At 38.6% G+C, this 16,836-nt stretch overlaps 2 protein-coding genes across 4 annotated transcripts in view; one reads left to right on the plus strand and one right to left on the minus strand.

The window, feature by feature from the left end:
• The window catches only part of FSAF1 (40S small subunit processome assembly factor 1), a 40,807-nt gene extending 25,789 nt beyond the window's left edge, over window positions 1–15,018 (minus strand). For both annotated transcript variants that reach the window (XM_074223052.1, XM_074223051.1), the window contains exons 1-2: window positions 14,460–15,018; window positions 583–926 (exon numbers count right to left, since the gene is read on the minus strand). In XM_074223052.1, the coding sequence (XP_074079153.1) occupies window positions 583–926; window positions 14,460–14,547 (432 nt within the window). In that variant the 5' untranslated portion in view covers window positions 14,548–15,018. The remainder of the gene's footprint in view (window positions 1–582; window positions 927–14,459) is intronic.
• The window catches only part of GNPAT (glyceronephosphate O-acyltransferase), a 51,824-nt gene continuing 48,809 nt past the window's right edge, over window positions 13,822–16,836 (plus strand). Inside the window, exon 1 of one of the 2 annotated variants that reach the window (XM_074223050.1) lies at window positions 13,822–14,129. In XM_074223050.1, the coding sequence (XP_074079151.1) occupies window positions 14,040–14,129 (90 nt within the window). In that variant the 5' untranslated portion in view covers window positions 13,822–14,039. Of the gene's footprint in view, window positions 14,130–14,650; window positions 14,922–16,836 lie in introns of those variants that run through there. The other variant, XM_074223048.1, reaches the window with a different exon arrangement.

Consider the following 16,836-nt stretch of genomic DNA (forward strand, 5'->3'; position numbering starts at 1 on the left):
GCCAGGCCAGTCAAATCTTTATTCCTTAATTCTCTAACAGGCAGCACCAGCTCTGGAACTCTATCCTCCTTTCTCCAGCCTTTTCAACTTCCTTTTATATGCTGTCTTCTCTTATTAAAATCTCAGTTCCTTGAGAAAAAAGACTTTCTTTCTATTTATATTTTATTTCTAGAGCTGCCCAATCCTGACATACCAAACACTCAATAAACACTTGTTGATGTGATTTGAAAAGGTGGGGTTTCTGGTCAGTGTGTTGCCCCTCTGCAAAAGAGAAAGCTTGTAAAAAAGTAGCAAATGAACTAGATTTATAATTCATTCCTTCAGAGTTTGGAGTCAATAAATCAGTAAGCATTTATTTAGTGTCCACTACTCTTTAGGCATCAAATTAGGCTAAGAGTATGAAGGACAAAAATGAGATCACTCTGGCTTTAAGAAATTTATAACCTATCTGTTCCTGTGCATGATATTCTCTCCTACAAAAAAATCAAGGTTTTATGAAAAAATCAATACTTGATTAAGACTTTAAGGTAGAACTAATAGTTTCCTGAACTGAATTAATTAGATATAAACAAATTTTATTACCTTCAGGTCCTCATCCTTGGGCATTTCTAGTTCAGTTTTCTTCTTTTTATTCCAGCTATGAAACTCAACAATTTCTACTCTTTTTTCCTTTGTTAAAGATGGATCAGGAGATACTGTTGCAGAGACTTCTGGATGAGGAGCAGAACCAGTGGAACCCCCAGAAAAGTCACAAAGAAGCTCTTCTTTAAGCTTTTGGAAGAAGCTAGAAGTACTGTTCTTTTGACTTCTAGAAAGAGGCTCGGGCTGCAAGGCTGTGTCCACTGTCAGATTTTCTTCAGTTACTGAATCTTTTTTGTTCTTTTTATTTTTGCTTCTTTTCAATGTCTTTTTATCTAGTGTCTCTCCTGTGCTTTCAAAGAAAAAAGAAAAATATAAACACGTTCAGTTTTAATGTGATGATCCCATCATCAAAACATAAATGTTGAGGTGACATATACAAAGGCACTTGGACAGCTGGGTGGTGCAGTGGAGAGGAATCAATAAGACTAGAGCTGTATGACCTTGATCAAGTCACTTAACCTGTCTACCTCAGTTTCCTCATCTGTAAAATGGAGACAATAATAACACCTACCTCCTAAGATTATTGTGAGAATCAAATGAACTAATAAGTATAAAGTGCTTAGCACAGTGTCTGGCATATTGCAAGCCCTTCATAAATCTGAGTGTGGGTGGCAGAAAAAGCTAAAGCACATCTACTTTATCAGAAGTTCTCCTGTTTAAATTGCAACCAACCTCCTTTCTGGGACCTCCTTTACTGTTAAAACAACTCTAGACAATTCTATGTATGAGGGCAGGATTACAAAAGATTACAAAGATAGCTTTCCTGTTATTAGCCTGAACTGTTCAATCATGGGATACCAGCAACAACCTTGTCCAGTCTGAGGCATCCTATACCCAATTTTTCTCCTGTTTAAATTGAAACTTAAAAAAAATTATCCTTTGGTTCATTCAGAATCTCTACTCTTATATGAGTGGGACTCCTTTACTAGTGAACTCAATAAACCCTCATTGGCTCCTAAATTTATGGAACTGGGTTTGGGGTATGACTTTGGTTTGGGGGTTCTGCAAGAGCAGCAGAAGGACATAAGAGAACAGAAGCTCAGACCAGACAATCCTCCCCTTGGTGGAGAGAGTATCAGAAAGTTCAAAGTTAAGAAGTAACATAAAAGAATGAGCAAACAAACAAAAAAAATCCATAATAAATTATTACAGTGTCAAGAAAGCTCAAAACACAAGCCCAAAAGGAAAAAAAAAATGACTCAAAAACATCTATAAATAATGCCTCAAAGGAAAAATGCAGTTTGGATAAAGGTCCAACAAAATTTGTAGAAGAGTTAAATTAAAAACCAAAATGATTTTAAAAATTAATGAGAATAAAAGAGAAAAAACTGGAAAAGAAGTGAAATCTATTGAAGAAATGAAAAAAAAAATACTTGGGAAAATACAAAGAAAACCAAAACTGAGGAAAATAACTCCTTGAAAATTAGATTGGACCAAATAAAAGCTAATGGACTTCAAGAGGCATCAAGAAATTAAAGTTAAAAGACTAAAAGTAAAAATGTTACGTATCTCATAGGAAAAACAACTGACCTGGAAAATGGTCTGAAGAGAACTGATTTAAGAAATCAATGGATAATCTAAAAATCATGACCAAAAACAGAACCCAATTATATACCAAGGAATTACAATAAGATAATTGCTCAATGCTCTTAGAACCAGAGAGCAAAATAGAACTTGAAATCAATCACTGATTACCTTCAGAAAGAAATAGCAAAATGTAAATTCTCAAGAATATTACAGACAAAACCAAGAACTCCCAGGTTAAGGAAAAAAATACTGCAAGTAGTCAGAAATATCTGAAATACCAAGAAGCTTTAGTCAAAATCAAATAAGATTTAACAATCACTACTATAAAGGAAAGGAGAACTTGCAGTAAAATATTCCAAAAGGCAAAAGATCAAGACCTAGAATCAAGAAAAATTTACTGCACAATACTAATTACAATCCTACAGAGGAAGTAAAGAATTGCCATTCATATTGAAAAGACCAGAGCCGAAAAGAAAACCTGACATATAGACACAGGAGTTGAGAGAAGGAAAAAAAAGTAAACATAATTGAACAATCAATCATAGAGGACTAAACAATGTTAAATTGTTTATATTCTTATATGGGGAGATGCTTCATGTAATGTCTTAAAACTCTTTCATAATCAGAAGTCATAAAAGGGAGTCTTAAGTAGATAAGGCCTGGGAATCCCTGTTTTATCTTCATGATCTTAAGATTAAAAGAAGAATACAGAGTGAAAGAAAATATACTAAAGGAGAAGGGAAAGGAAAAAATAGGGCAAATTATTTTACATAAATGAATTAGAAATCTATGGGAGCAGTCTAATGGAAGAAGGGAAGAATAATAGGGAGGACAAATGAAACAAACTTTTAAAGAAGGGGCAGAAGAAAAAGAGAAGGAAAAATATAAAAGAAAAGGATGAAGGGAAACATAACTGTAGATGTGAATGGGATAAACTCACCCTCAAAAGAGAAAGGGGAGAGAAGAATTAACTGGACACCAGAATCCAACAATATGTTCCTCATAATGAACACAAGTGAAACAAAAAAGAAAAAGTTAAAATAAGGAGCTGGGGGTGGTGGCAATCATGATTTCTGACAAATAGCAAAAATAAAATTAAAATAAATTTAATTAAATTATATTCATTAAGTTACTTAATGTAATTATAAATTAATTAATGATAGGAAAATTAATCAATTAATTTTATTAATTAAAAGAGAAAAATGTGAAACTCTAGTCTGCTAAGATGTACCATTAAAAAATAACCAAATGTCATAGCATCTGAATTCAAAAAAGTAAAAGTTAAATGAATTATGGAGAGTAATAAACCATAAAACTCAGACAAAACCACTGTAACCAAGATCAAAAGAAATGTAAACTGGGAAACAATCTTTACAACTAATGTTTCTAACAAAGGAATCATTTCTAAAATATACAGAAGGGGAGGCTAGGTGGCACAGTGGATAGAGCACCGGCCCTGGAGTCAGGAGTCCCTGAGTTCAAATCGGGCCTCAGACACATAATAATTATCTAGCTATAAGGCCTTGGACAAGCCACTTAACCCCATTTGCCTTGCAAAACCCTAAAAAATAAAAATAAAATAAAATATACAGAGAACTGAGTCATATTTAAAAAAAAAGAGCCATTCCCCAATTGACAAATGGTCAAAGGATATGCAAAGGCAGATGAGGAGATGAAAGCAATCCGTAGTCATATGAAAAATTACTATAAATCATTACTTATTAGAGAAATGCAAGTTAAAGCTTCTCTGAGGCACCACCTCACACTTCTCAGACTGGCCAATATGACCAGAAAGGATAATGATCATTGTTGGAAAGGTTGTGGGAAATCTGGGACACTATTACACTGTTGGTGGAGCTGTGAACTCATCCTACCTTTCTGGAGAGAAATTTGCAACTATGCCCAAAGGACAACAAAAATGTGCATACCCTTTGATCCAGTAATACCACTACTGGGTCTATACCCTGAAGAGATGATGGAAAAGGGTAAAAACATCACTTGTACAAAAATATTCATAGCAGCCCTGTTTGTGGTGGCAAAGAATTGGAAATCAAGTAAATGTCCTGCAACTGGGGAATGGCTTACCAAAATGTGGTGTGTGTGTTTGTGTGTGTGTGTATGTTATAGAAACCAAGAGGGATGGGAATTCAGGGAAGCCTGGAGGGATTTGCTTGAGCTGATGCTGAGTGAGATGAGCAGAACCAGAAAAACACTGTATACCCTAATAGCAACATGGGGGTGATGATCAACCTTGATGGACTCATTTCATCAGTGCAACAATCAGGGACAATTTGGGGCTCTCTACAATGGAGAATACCATCTGTATCCAGATAAAGAAGCATGGAGTTTGAACAAAGTCCAAGGACTATTTCCTTTAATTTAGGGAAAAAACTGATATCTTATTATCTGATCTTGTTATCTCTTATGTTTCTTCTTTAAGGATATGATTTCTCTCTCATCATACTCAATTTGGATCATATATTGATAGAAACAATGTAGAGACTGACAAACTGCCTTCTGTGGGGGAGGGAAGTAAGATTAGGGGGAAAATTGTAAAATTCAAAATAAATAAAATATTTAATAAAAAAAATAAACCATAAAACTAATAATGAGGAAGCTCAATTTACCCTTTTCAGACCTAAATAAGTCTAATTTGGGGGGGGGGGGGAGAAAGAAAAAAAAAAGAATAACCAGAATAGAATTTTAGAAAAGTTAGATTTGCTAGACCTTTGGAAAATATTGAATGGGAATAAAAAGAGTATACCTATTTTTCATTTGTGCATGGAAGTTTCATGGGGGAAAAAAGGACATAAAAACTTTACAAAGAGAACATCATTAAAAACAAACTAGACAATTTTGATTAAATTAAAAAGCTTTTGCACAGATAAAACCACTATAACCAAGATCAAAAGAAATGTAGCAAATTGGGAAAAAATTTTTACAGCTAGTATTTCTGACAAAGGACTCATTTCTAAAATATATAGAGAACTGAGTCAAATTTTTAAATTAAAGCCATGGCGTGGCTAGGTGGTGCAGTGAAAAGAGCACTGGCCCTAGAGTCAGGAGGACCCTAATTCAAATCTGGCCTCAGACACTTAATAATTACCTAGCTGTGTGGCCTTGGACAAGCCACTTAACCCCACTGCCTTGCAAAAAAAAAAAAAACCCTAAAAACAAAACAAAACAAAAACAGACCATTTCCAATTGACAAATGGTCAAAGGATATGCAGAGGCAATTTACAGATGAGGAAATCAAAGCAATTCATACTAGTCATATGAAAAATTCCTCTAAATCACTACTCAGAGAAATGCAAATTAAAGCATCTCTGAGATACTACCTCACACCTCTCAGACTGGCCAATATGTCCACAAAGGACAATGATCAATGTTGGAAGAGATGTGGGAAATCTGGGACACTGACATATTGTTGGTGGAGTTGTGAATTCATCCAACCTTTCTAGAATAACACCCAAAGGGTGACAAAAATGTGCATACCCTTTGATCCAGCAATGCCACTATTGGGTCTATACCCTGAAGAGATTATGAAAAGGGGGAAAACATTACTTGTACAAAAATATTCATAGCAGCCTCATTTGTGGTAATAAAGAAATGGAATGTGAATGTCCTTCAATTGGGGAAATGGCTTAGGAAACTGTGGTATATATATATATATATATATATCTATATCTATATCTATATCTATATCTATATCTATATGTATGTATGTATGTATGTCATGGAACACTATTGTTCTATTAGAAACCAGAAGGGACGGGAATTCAAGGAAGTCTGAAAGGATTTGCATGCACTGATGCTAAGCAAGATGAACAAAACCAGAACATTGTACACCCTAACAACAACATGGGGGTGTGTGTGACGCTCAACCTTAATGGACTTGCTTATTCCATCAGTGCAACAATCAGGCACAATGTGGGGTTATCTGGGATGGAGAATACCATCTGTATCCAGAGAAAGAATTGTGGAATTTGAACAAAGACTAAAGACTATTAACTTTAATTTTAAAAAATCAATACCTTATTATGTAATTTAACTATTTCTCATATCTTTCCTCCTTAAGGATATGATTTCTCTCTCATCACATTCAACTGAGATCAATGTATACCATGGAAACAATGTAAAGACTAACAGACTGCCTTCTGTGGAGGGGAGGGAAGCAAGATTAGGGGAAAAATTGTAAAATTCAAAATAAATAGTCTTTCTTTTATTAAAAAAAACTTTACAAAGATATAAATACAGAAATGTTCAGAGTATCTTTTACCAACCAAAAATGCTCTGAAGCTTTTAATTTTTTTTAATTTTTTAAATTTAATTATTTTCCTGCAAAGGATGGCTTCCTGATAGTGTTATCACTTGCTATGGTGAATAGTGAAGTAGAAGAGAGTAGTATTTTATTTTAATTAAGAAGTCTATCTTTTTTTAAATCTTCTTAGTAAAGCTATTTTTATTGAATTTTATAATCTACAGGTACTATATTGTATACTGTTCCTAAGACTTAATAACAAGACTTGTTTGAGTTAGTTCTGGTCTATAATACTCTTCTATGAGTATTGCTTCCTTTTCTAGATATTAACTAACTATCCCTTTAATATGTGCTACACTAGGTGGCCTTGGGAAATCTGCATAAGCTCTCTAAGACCCAGGCAATTCTCTAAGACTTTAAGTGGAGAAAAGCTGCTACTCTGCCCTGGGGGAGGAAGTGTCATCAAAGGAGCTCCCTATACCTTAATCCCAAGTCTTGGGGAAAAAAAAAAAAAGAAAAATTGTTTTTTTAAGTCAAGCTCACAGGTTTAGTTTTTTAAATTAATTTTTTTCCCTAGTTAAAGGTCAGAATTTGCCAATTTCCAGACCTCTGACACCCCCTCCATTCTCTAGGATATTTCACTTGATCTTAGCCAAAAGGCTGAGAAGCGATATCTCTAGGACATTTCAAAGAACAATGATTCAATAATCCAACAGGAATAGTACAATGAAGATTTAGTTCATTTGGGTCTGGTGGCAAGAACTTATACTCATCATCTACAGCAAGTAGATGCTCTTTGTTTTCTTTTTTTTTCTTTATTATTTATTTATTTAAAGCAATGAGGTTAAGTGACTTGCCCAAGGACACACAGCTAGACAATAAGTGTTTGAGGCCAGATTTGAACTCAAGTACTCCTGACTCCAGGACCAGTGCTCTATCTACTGTACCACTTAGCTGCTCCTCACTTACTTTTCCTATTTAACTCCCTATTAGCCATTTTCTATTCTTTCCAGTACCAACATCATTCTTTTTAGCAGAAAAAAATAGAAGCAACATAAGGTTTGAACAGCTTTGCCTTTCTTTAATATACATTATCACTAGCTTTGATTACTAAAAGGAAGACAAATATAATCTGACTGAGGCAGATCAAGTTTATATATCCCTGAAAGCTTAAAAATTAACCTGCATCTTGTTGGTACAGTTGAGAACTGATCCAACCTTTCTGGAGAACAATTTGGAATTATGTCCAAAGGGCAATAAAACTGTGCATATCCTGTCATTCAGCAATCATGAAAAAGGGTAAAATTCCCACATGTACAAAAAAGATTTATGGCAGCTTTTTTTGTAGCGACAAAGAATTGGAAATTGAGGGGATGCCCATCAATTGGGGAATGGTTGAACAAGTTGTATGTGATGGAACACTTCTGTTCTATAAGAAATCATGAGGGATGGGATTTCAGAAAAGCCTGGGAAGACTTGCATGAATTGATGTTGAGTGAAATGAGCAACCATAAGAAAACTCATGACACTAACAACAACATGGGGAGAAGATCAATCATGATGGACTTGTTGATTGCAGCAGTATAATAATCAAAGACAATTTTAAAGGACTTGCGATAGAACATACTATCCATAACCAGAAAAGGAACTGTGGAGTTTGAATGAAAACTAAAGCTTAAAAGTTGTTTTATGTATTAAATCACTTTTTCTCTCTGAAGGGTTTTTTCCTTCTGTTTAGATCTGATCCTTCTTTTACAGAATGATCAATATGGATTATTTATAGTTATAAACATAGAGAAGATTTCATATTACTTTCTGTCAGGAGGAAGAGGGAGAGAAAGGAGGGAGGAAGAAAACTGTAAAATTCAAAGCCTTGCAAAAAAGAAAATATCTGGCAATAGCCGTCATTTTTTCGTTTAATTTCCCACAACTACTCTGTAAAGAAGGTGCTGTCATTATCTCCATTTTATATAAAAAGAAACAGATTCTGGGAGGTCAAGTCACTTGCTCAGGGTGATACACATTGTTTGAGGAAGAATTTGAACCCATGTGTTCTCAACTTCAGAACCTTATTTAATATGGACTCTGCTTCTTACAGGCAAATAAATAATTATACATATATAATATGTGAAAATAGTGATTTGAAAAACAGTTTAAATTTTATACACATTAGTTGTTTCATCATTTTTCAGTCATTTCCAACCCTAACCCATTTGGGGTTTTCTTGGCAAAGATACTTTAGTGATTTTCTTTTCCAGCTCATTTTAAAGATGAGGAAACTGGGTTAAGTGACTTGCCTGGGGTCATGAAAATAGTAAATGTCTTAAGTTTAGAGATGAAATCAGGAAATGAGTCTTCTGACTCCAGATCAGGTACACTAGTCATTATGCTACATAGCTGCCCCATGTACATATTTATCACTAAACCGAACAACTCAATATATGAAAACAAAAGAAAAAGATCAGTCTCTTCCCCACATGGCAAAGTAGTGGCAATTACTTCTTTATCAGGTCAGGGTAGTGTTACAATAGGGTTATTTGTTTTTGGTATACAGACTAAATATGTCATCATAGTTTTTATAAACTAGTTTAGTCCTTCCCCAGTGCTTCTTCTTGGAATTGTACCTGATCTTACTGCCAGTTTTGTTTAATTCCATTAAGCAATGGAACAGTTTTGTTTCTGCTTCTTCGAAAGAACCCTCTTAATCCTGAAAATCTGGTGGGAGGACATGGTGAAGAGGTGACTCTTGTGCCTTTATCATCTTTTTTGGCTTATTCTAACAAGATATGACATTATTTTTATAGGACCACTTCACACTCTGGTATTCATTCTGCTACCTGTCTTTGCTTTCATTTTCTGTACACAAAAAGGATAGGATATTCCAAAAAAAAAATCAAAGATTCTCAATTTACAACTCAAAATAAAATCCTACGTTGTTTATTCTTATCTAATGAAAAATACAGAGATGAGCAGGATATTTACTTGAAAATACAACAGAAACACAAGAATTATAAATATGTCAGGTATTAAAAACCAATTTCTAAGACTACTGTTAACTTTACTCCACCATGCAAACAGAAAAGTGAGGTAGTAGCAACTCAGAATAGTATTTGGAGTTGTGGCTCATGGTTTAAAATAGAGGAATAACAAGCCCAGAGGGATGCAGGATCCTAACAAAGGCTAGTGGAAAGGTATTTCCATTGAATCTCAGAAAGCTGACCTAAGAAGACTTAAAAGTGAAAAAGTCTCCTTAGGAAGTTGTCTGTAAGGTAAGATATACAATGAAATCTCAGAAGTAGAAAAGGCCAGAAATTTACAGAAAACGAAATTCAGGAAAATATTAGAAATAAAAGCACATTTACCAAGGAAGAGATGAAGAATAACATTAAAAACAAATTAGATGATTTTGATTACATTAAATTAAAAAGCTTTTGCACAGACAAAACCACTGAAACCGGGATCAAAAGAAATGTAGCACACTGGGAAACAATGTTTACAACTAATATTTCTGACGAAGGACTCATTTCTAAAATATACAGAGAACTGAGTCAAAATTTCAAAAAAAACAAGCCATTCCCTAATTGACAAATAGCCAAAAGATATGCTAAAGCTATTTACAACTGAGGAAATCAAAGTGATCCATAGTCTTGAAAAATTGCACTAAATCATTACTTATTAGAGAAATACAAATTAAAGCATCTCTGAGATACTACCTCACACCTCTCAGACTGACCAATATAACCAGAAAGGACAATGATCATTGTTGGAGAGGTTGTGGGAAATCTGGGACACTGATATATTACTGGTGGAGCTGCAAACTCACCCAACCTTTCTGGAGAGCAATTTGGAATTTTGTCCTAAGGGCAACAAAAATGTCTATAACCTTTGACCCACCAATACCACTACTGGGTCTATACCCTGAAGAGACTATGAAAAAGGGGGAAAACATCACTTGTACAAAAATATTCATTTTTGTAGTGGCAAAGAATTGGAAATTGAGTGAATGTCCTTCACTTGGGGAATGGCTTAACAAACCGTGGTATACGTATGTCATGGGACACTATGGTTCTATTAGAAAACAGGAGGGATGGGAATTCAGGGAAGCTTGGAAGGATTTGCATGAACTGATGCTGAGCAAGATGAGCAGAACCAGAAAGGCATTGTACATCCTAACAACAACATGGGGACCATGATCAACCTTGATGGACTTGCTCATCCCTTCAGTGCAACAACCAGGGACAATTTTAGACTATCTGCAATGAAGAACACCATCTGTATCCAGAAAAGGAATTGTGGAGTTTGAATATTCAAGACCAGAGACTATTACCTTCAATTTAGAAAAAAAAACCATTATCTTATTATGTAATTTTTCTATCTCTTATACCTTATTTTTCTTCCTTAATGATATGATTTCTCTCTCATCACATTCAACTGAGATCAATGTATACCGTGGAAACAATATAAAGACTAACAGAGGGTGGCTAGGTGGCATACTCCTGGCCTAGGAGTCAGGAGTACCTGAGTTCAAATCCGGCCTCAGACACTTAATAATTACCTAGCCGTGTGGCCTTAAGCAAGCCATTTAACCCTATTGCCTTGAAAAATCTAAAAAAAGTTTAACAGAATGCCTTTATTGGGGGGGGGGGGCAAGAATGGGGGGACTGCAAAACTCAAAAATAAATAAAATCTTTCTTAAAAAAAAAAAGAAATAGAAGCATGTTGGCCTCAGGTGTTCATTTACAAATTCACAAAGTGTGGACAATAAGCATGGTTTTTTAAAAGACAAAACTATAGAGTAATCTTAGGTTATTGGAATTTATGTTTAAAAATTCTTGTCTTGGAGCAGCTAGGCTGGGGTAGTGAATAGAGCTCCAGCACTGGAGTCAGGAGGACCTGAGTTCAAATTTGACTTCAGACATTTTAATACTTACTTAGCTGCTTGACCTTGGACAAGTCACTTAACCCCACTGCCTCGCTAACACCAAAAAAAAAATCTTTCTTACAAAGGTTGCTTGCTATTGAAACTATCTCTACTCAACATGCCTTGAATATAGTATGCATCTAATAAATACTTGTTACTTTTGCCAATCCTTCCCTACCCCTTAAAAAAACCAAGAAAATTGCTTTTGGGGCCTTTTATATTTGGAGGGATTTCCAATCTTGTTTTTCCCCCCATATAACTGTTTTGTCTTTTAAAATTCTGTATTGCTCTCTAGTGTGTCCCCAGGATTTTCTTTTTGCTAATTTTGTTAGTTTTCCTTCATAGTATAATACTTTTTCAATGTGCTCTGATTTTTTTTGTATTTTTATTTATTTTACCTTTTGTCTATTTGACAAAAAAGGATTCTAATCTAGATTTTTACTTGGGTTTCACTTTTGGAATTTGAATCCTCCAAGTCTTTCTGTTATGTTCTCATAACTTGAATTTAGCTTCTGTTCTCACTCTTTGATCATCCCCCATTTCCCTCATCCTTAGTGCTGCAACAGTCATGAAATTCAATGTCCTCTGCTTCCTCTTCAAGGAGTAAAGTAAGAGCTAGTCTAAGTTGCTGGACCAGAGCAGCACATTTTAAGTAGCAAAGCCTAGTCTCATCTGAATTTATTATTCCCTTTTGTACTCTTCACTGAGTCTTCCACCCAACTTCTTCCAAATGTTTTTCCTTTTCCCTGTTTGCAGGATTGGCAACAATTAGTGTCTGCCACCTCTTCTGGAATATAGGCTGAATCACAGCCATGGATGAAACAAATGGGGATGCCTACAGGCAAATCTTGAAGTACAATCACACAAATTAACTTGAGCTCACTATACTGGCTCATAGTGGACTTAGAAATTGGGAAAGCATCTAAGCATTTCTTGACATTTCTATCTTATCTACTTATCTCGATCCAGCGTTTGCATGCAGAATATTTGTAGATTTTTTTGAGATTTATGTTTGAGAGAAGTAATGTAAAGGAAATAACTGTTACCATCTTGAAAGACATATTATCTAGGATATAGTTTACATATAGGCGTATTTCAATTTCAAATACAGTTCATATAGATGAGATCAAGATAGGACCTATTGCAAATTCTCATCAAATAGAGTAGATCTCTGGTTTCCATACCCTTGTAATGTCAACTTTCAATGCTTAGAATGTACTCTCTCCTTCTTGAAGCATTTCCTAATTTTTTCGAATTGTATGAATTCTTTTTTAAAATAAATCCTCTGTATGCTTATTATATAATTCTTTTTCTGTTAAAAATCAACTTCTTGGGCAGCTTCTTGATGGTATAGTGGATAGAGCACCAGCCCTGCAGTCAGGAGTACCTGAGTTCAAATCTGGCTTCAGACACTTAATTGCCTAGCTGTGTGACCTTGGGCAAGTCACTTAACCCCATTGCCTTAAATTAAAAAAATACTTTAAAAAAATCAACTTCTTGAGGATATAGAAAAAAAATGGTTTTTTTGCTCAAAAAAAAATTTTCCTTACATTATGAGATAGACAGTATACAATCCTCTCACTCCTGATCTTTTTCAGGTAAAAATTTAACAATTAAACTAAACCTGAGGCACCAGTGAACACTTTAACTAATACCCTATTTTCCCCTAAATTAGAATCATGTTTTTGGTTCAACCTGAGCAAATCACTCAGTCAGCCAAAGGCCTCCTTCCCCCCCCCCCCCAATAATTCTCTGTTGGCCTATAAATTTGTCTAGCACTAATGCATTTAAAATACCCAGGTTCCTGATCTTTCAACCTGCCTAGCTCTCCAAATATCAGCTGGCATAGTTCCCACCCTAGATGTTTGCATATTTATAATGTGTTATATGTTATGAACACATATTACAAAATATTATATAATTTCTCCATCTGACTTTAATTCTCTGAACATCCTTTAATTTCCTGTCTTCTGCTTATATTTAGAGGCATTTTCAATCTTGTTTTTCCCCCCACATAACTTTTGTCTTTCAAAATTCTGTATTGCTCTCTAGGGGGTCTCCAGGATTTTCTTTTTCTTTGGGTTAAATTTTGTTAATTTTTGTCTTCCCCTCCTTCCCCCTCAATTCCTCAGGACAAAATGCTTTCCTTGTATCAGGTATTCAAAAAATATTGGTGGCTATTTTTATATTAAGGAAGCTTAGAAATCCGGTCCACCAAATCTCAAACAAAAAAAAAATAGCATTTCCAAAGTTATAACAAGTTTTGAAGTTGCCTTTGCATTTCCTTACAGAAAAAGATTCCTACCAGTATCTGTCTGTGGCAGACACAAGTTTCCCCCTCCCCTCCCCTCCTCCTCCTCCCATCATTGGCTAAAGGGGTGTGGTGCTACCTCCCGCAGGAGAAGTGCCAGGTAGGAAATTCTATTTCAACCGCTAATAACACGCCCGTGGTGCCCGAGATGAAGGAAGGCCTTCGTCTCCCTTGGCGAGGGCCCCAGGCGGCGGTGGCAAGTTTCGTCCGGGAAGGTCTCGGCCGGCTCTGCCCAAGCTCTCCGGGAGCGGTCCAAGCCGGGGGTTCGGGCGGCCTCCTGGGCCGCGGCTTCCACCAATCCAGAATTAGGCAGTAAAAGCGGGGGACGGCCAGGGGCCGCTGTTTGGGGCACTTTTTTATTTTTGGTGGAGGAAGGTATGGAGAAGACTGTGAACTTGGCAACGGTATCCCCGAATACCGCGGGGCCCCGAGGGCCCCAGAGACACAAGGAATCGCGCAGGGAACAGGTGGGTACCAAGGCCGTCAAAAAGGGCCGAGATGCAAGCAGGGTGGGGAACTTCCCGGGAGAACCGGAACGCAGGGAGTTGGGGGGCTGGCGCGGGGCGAGGCCGGGCTCCGGCCTGGGAGGTGGGGAAGGGCTTCCCGGGAAAAGGAGCAAAAAAGTGCCGCCGAGGGGGGCGTCCCGGAACAGCGACCGTGGGGGTGTGGGGCTGAGAGAAGTGGGGCGAGCAGAGCCGCGCTCGGGCCGGGAATGAGCCGGGCCCTCCCCCCACCCCAAAGGACACGCGGAAACACCCCCCCCACGTGGGGGCCGGCGGCCGGCTGCCCGCGCTCACCGAGGTCGTAGAGGTCGTGCAGCAAGCTATCCAGGAGCCTCTCAGGCCCGGGAGGGCCGCCCGGCCCCGGTTCCCCGTCCTTGGCCATGGCCGAGGCGGCTCGAACGAGACCTTCCCCGCGGCGGCACGCACCGAGTCACCGCGGGCCCCGGGCTACTTCCGCGTTTCCGGGGCCGGGCCCGCGCTCGCGCTGTGGCTCAACGCGGCTTCCGTCCGGGCCAAGATGGCGGCGCCCGGGGCCCTGAGGAGCGCCCGCCGCGAGTGCCACCGCCCCGGGCGAGGTCGGGCGGCCCGGCGCGGGGCGGCCTCTGTCAGCGCCACCCTTCCTGCTTAGCCGGGAAGCTCGGGCGCCTCCCGGGGAGCGGCAGCGGGGTCATGGCGGCGGCTCGGTCCTCCGAGTGCTTCGTCGCCGTCGCTTCTACCTCCACCTCCGCGGTCGCCGCCGCGGCGCCCCACTATTCGGTAGGCTCCGGGCGCGGGGCGGGGCGGGGCGTGGGCCAGGCCCAAAGGTCGAGCCCTCACCCAGCCGGGCGGAGGGTGCGGACCCGGTCCGGATGGGGGGGTCTGGTTTCCTAGGCAACAGAGCCGAGGGCGGTGGTCCCGTCCTCAGTCGCGACCCTCCCCCTCCCCTCCGGCCGCCGCCCTCGCCCTCCGCGACCTTCCCGGGTCTTGGAGCCCAGGTCTGGCCGGTGGCCGCCTTCCCTCTCCCGGGGCTCTCTACGTTCTAAAAAGACTAAGGAATCTCCCTGAAAATTTCTACCGCTGGTTTTTGTCTAATGACAGTTTGCAACTTGTCTCACGAGTAACTGGGAGGAACAGCTGCACCGCTAACCTTTTTTTTTTTTTAAATTTTAACCGCTTTTGCAGGAAACAAACAAAATTTTTAAAAAATAGCACTGTGAATGCTAACCTGTTATAAATGGCTCGACCGGGGCGATTAAAACGGTTTTTACTAAGATATCTTAACAAAATGGCACACTTCTCTCATGGTGGGAGAGAGGGGCAGGGAAATCCCAACACACAAGCTCTTTTATGCACTTTGAAAGACTGCCCCTTCATGCCAACCATAGGCTGGGGTCACAAATCTAATTGATACATTGGTTTCCCCACCCTGCTCTTTATACTAATGAGCAAGAACAGATAGATCTCTTTGAGCATGTGCAAAGGAGAAGGTCAAGACTAAGTTACCCTTTCTTGACCAGTTAAGGACTAGTTTCTTCTAATCTAGTTTGTCATCTTTGGAATTTGTGATTGACAGGGGCCATTCCCCCTTTGTAATAGATTTCAAAGGAGGCCCCCTCCATCACACCCTGTGAAAACCAACAACACCCACCCTTCATTCCTCACAACTCCCCCCCTCTTCTTTTTAATAACAACTTGGTCTTCACACTTCACCAGCAGTGGCTTCCTCAAATTAATTCACAATCTTCATCCTTGATAGGACTACTGACTTTCCCTATCAATATCTTTACCTCTTCCTTATTAGAGCTGCACACCTGTACTAATTTACTGATAGAATTTCTTAACAGGATCACACTTGGGAGACACACCCAAGGTAATAGGATTATCCCACTTAGGGCCAATGGTAAGATGCCCAGCTACTATTTTTCACCATGAACCAGTAAGCCAACTCATCCAAGAGATACTAAATGGGTTTGTCCAGGTTTGGATTGGAACTTGTGCCAACTATCTGATATCCCTGATTATCTCCTTTATGACCTTCCCATTCTCATCTAGCTAAAGCTAGATCTATCTAAAATAACGATTTGATAAATTCAGTTTACCATGAACTCCTCCTTCTTCAGCCAAAAGGGAGTCTGTGTTGAATAATTGCCTCTCTTGTTAGCATGACTTGGTCAGACAGTAAGGCCAAAGCCTTAGCTGTGTGATTGGTAATTTTTCCACTACAGCTTGGAGTCTTATTAGTCTATTCAGGCTGTAAACTGGGGTTCTATAACCCCAACTCTTATCCTGTGCCCAGGTAGTAGGTGGCCCTTAAGTCTAGATATAACTCCCTGACCAACTCTTTAGACAACTGGGTGTAGGCAGTAGTCCTACAAATCCAATAATGTCCCTTTAGTGCCAGTTGGTCTTCCAGGAATATAGTTTCCAACAAATGGATAATACTGTTCCTCTTTACTTCCAAGGGGCCCTCTTAAATAGGTTATATAATCATCATGATAATAGGTACATTTCCAAAGTTGATGTACCTCCTTCCACTGCAAGTTTTTATATCAATGTCTTTAGAAAGGTCTTCCTGGCTCCAGAACTAATTCCTGATTTTGTGCCATTGGATGAACCCCAAGAATAGCTAATATACATAGTGATGTTCCTTAAATTATCTTTCTTGCAAATGGCCATTTCAGCAAATCCATAC

The sequence above is a fragment of the Macrotis lagotis genome, chromosome 2, assembly GCF_037893015.1.
Source record: "Macrotis lagotis isolate mMagLag1 chromosome 2, bilby.v1.9.chrom.fasta, whole genome shotgun sequence".
Taxonomy (NCBI): domain Eukaryota; kingdom Metazoa; phylum Chordata; class Mammalia; order Peramelemorphia; family Peramelidae; genus Macrotis; species Macrotis lagotis.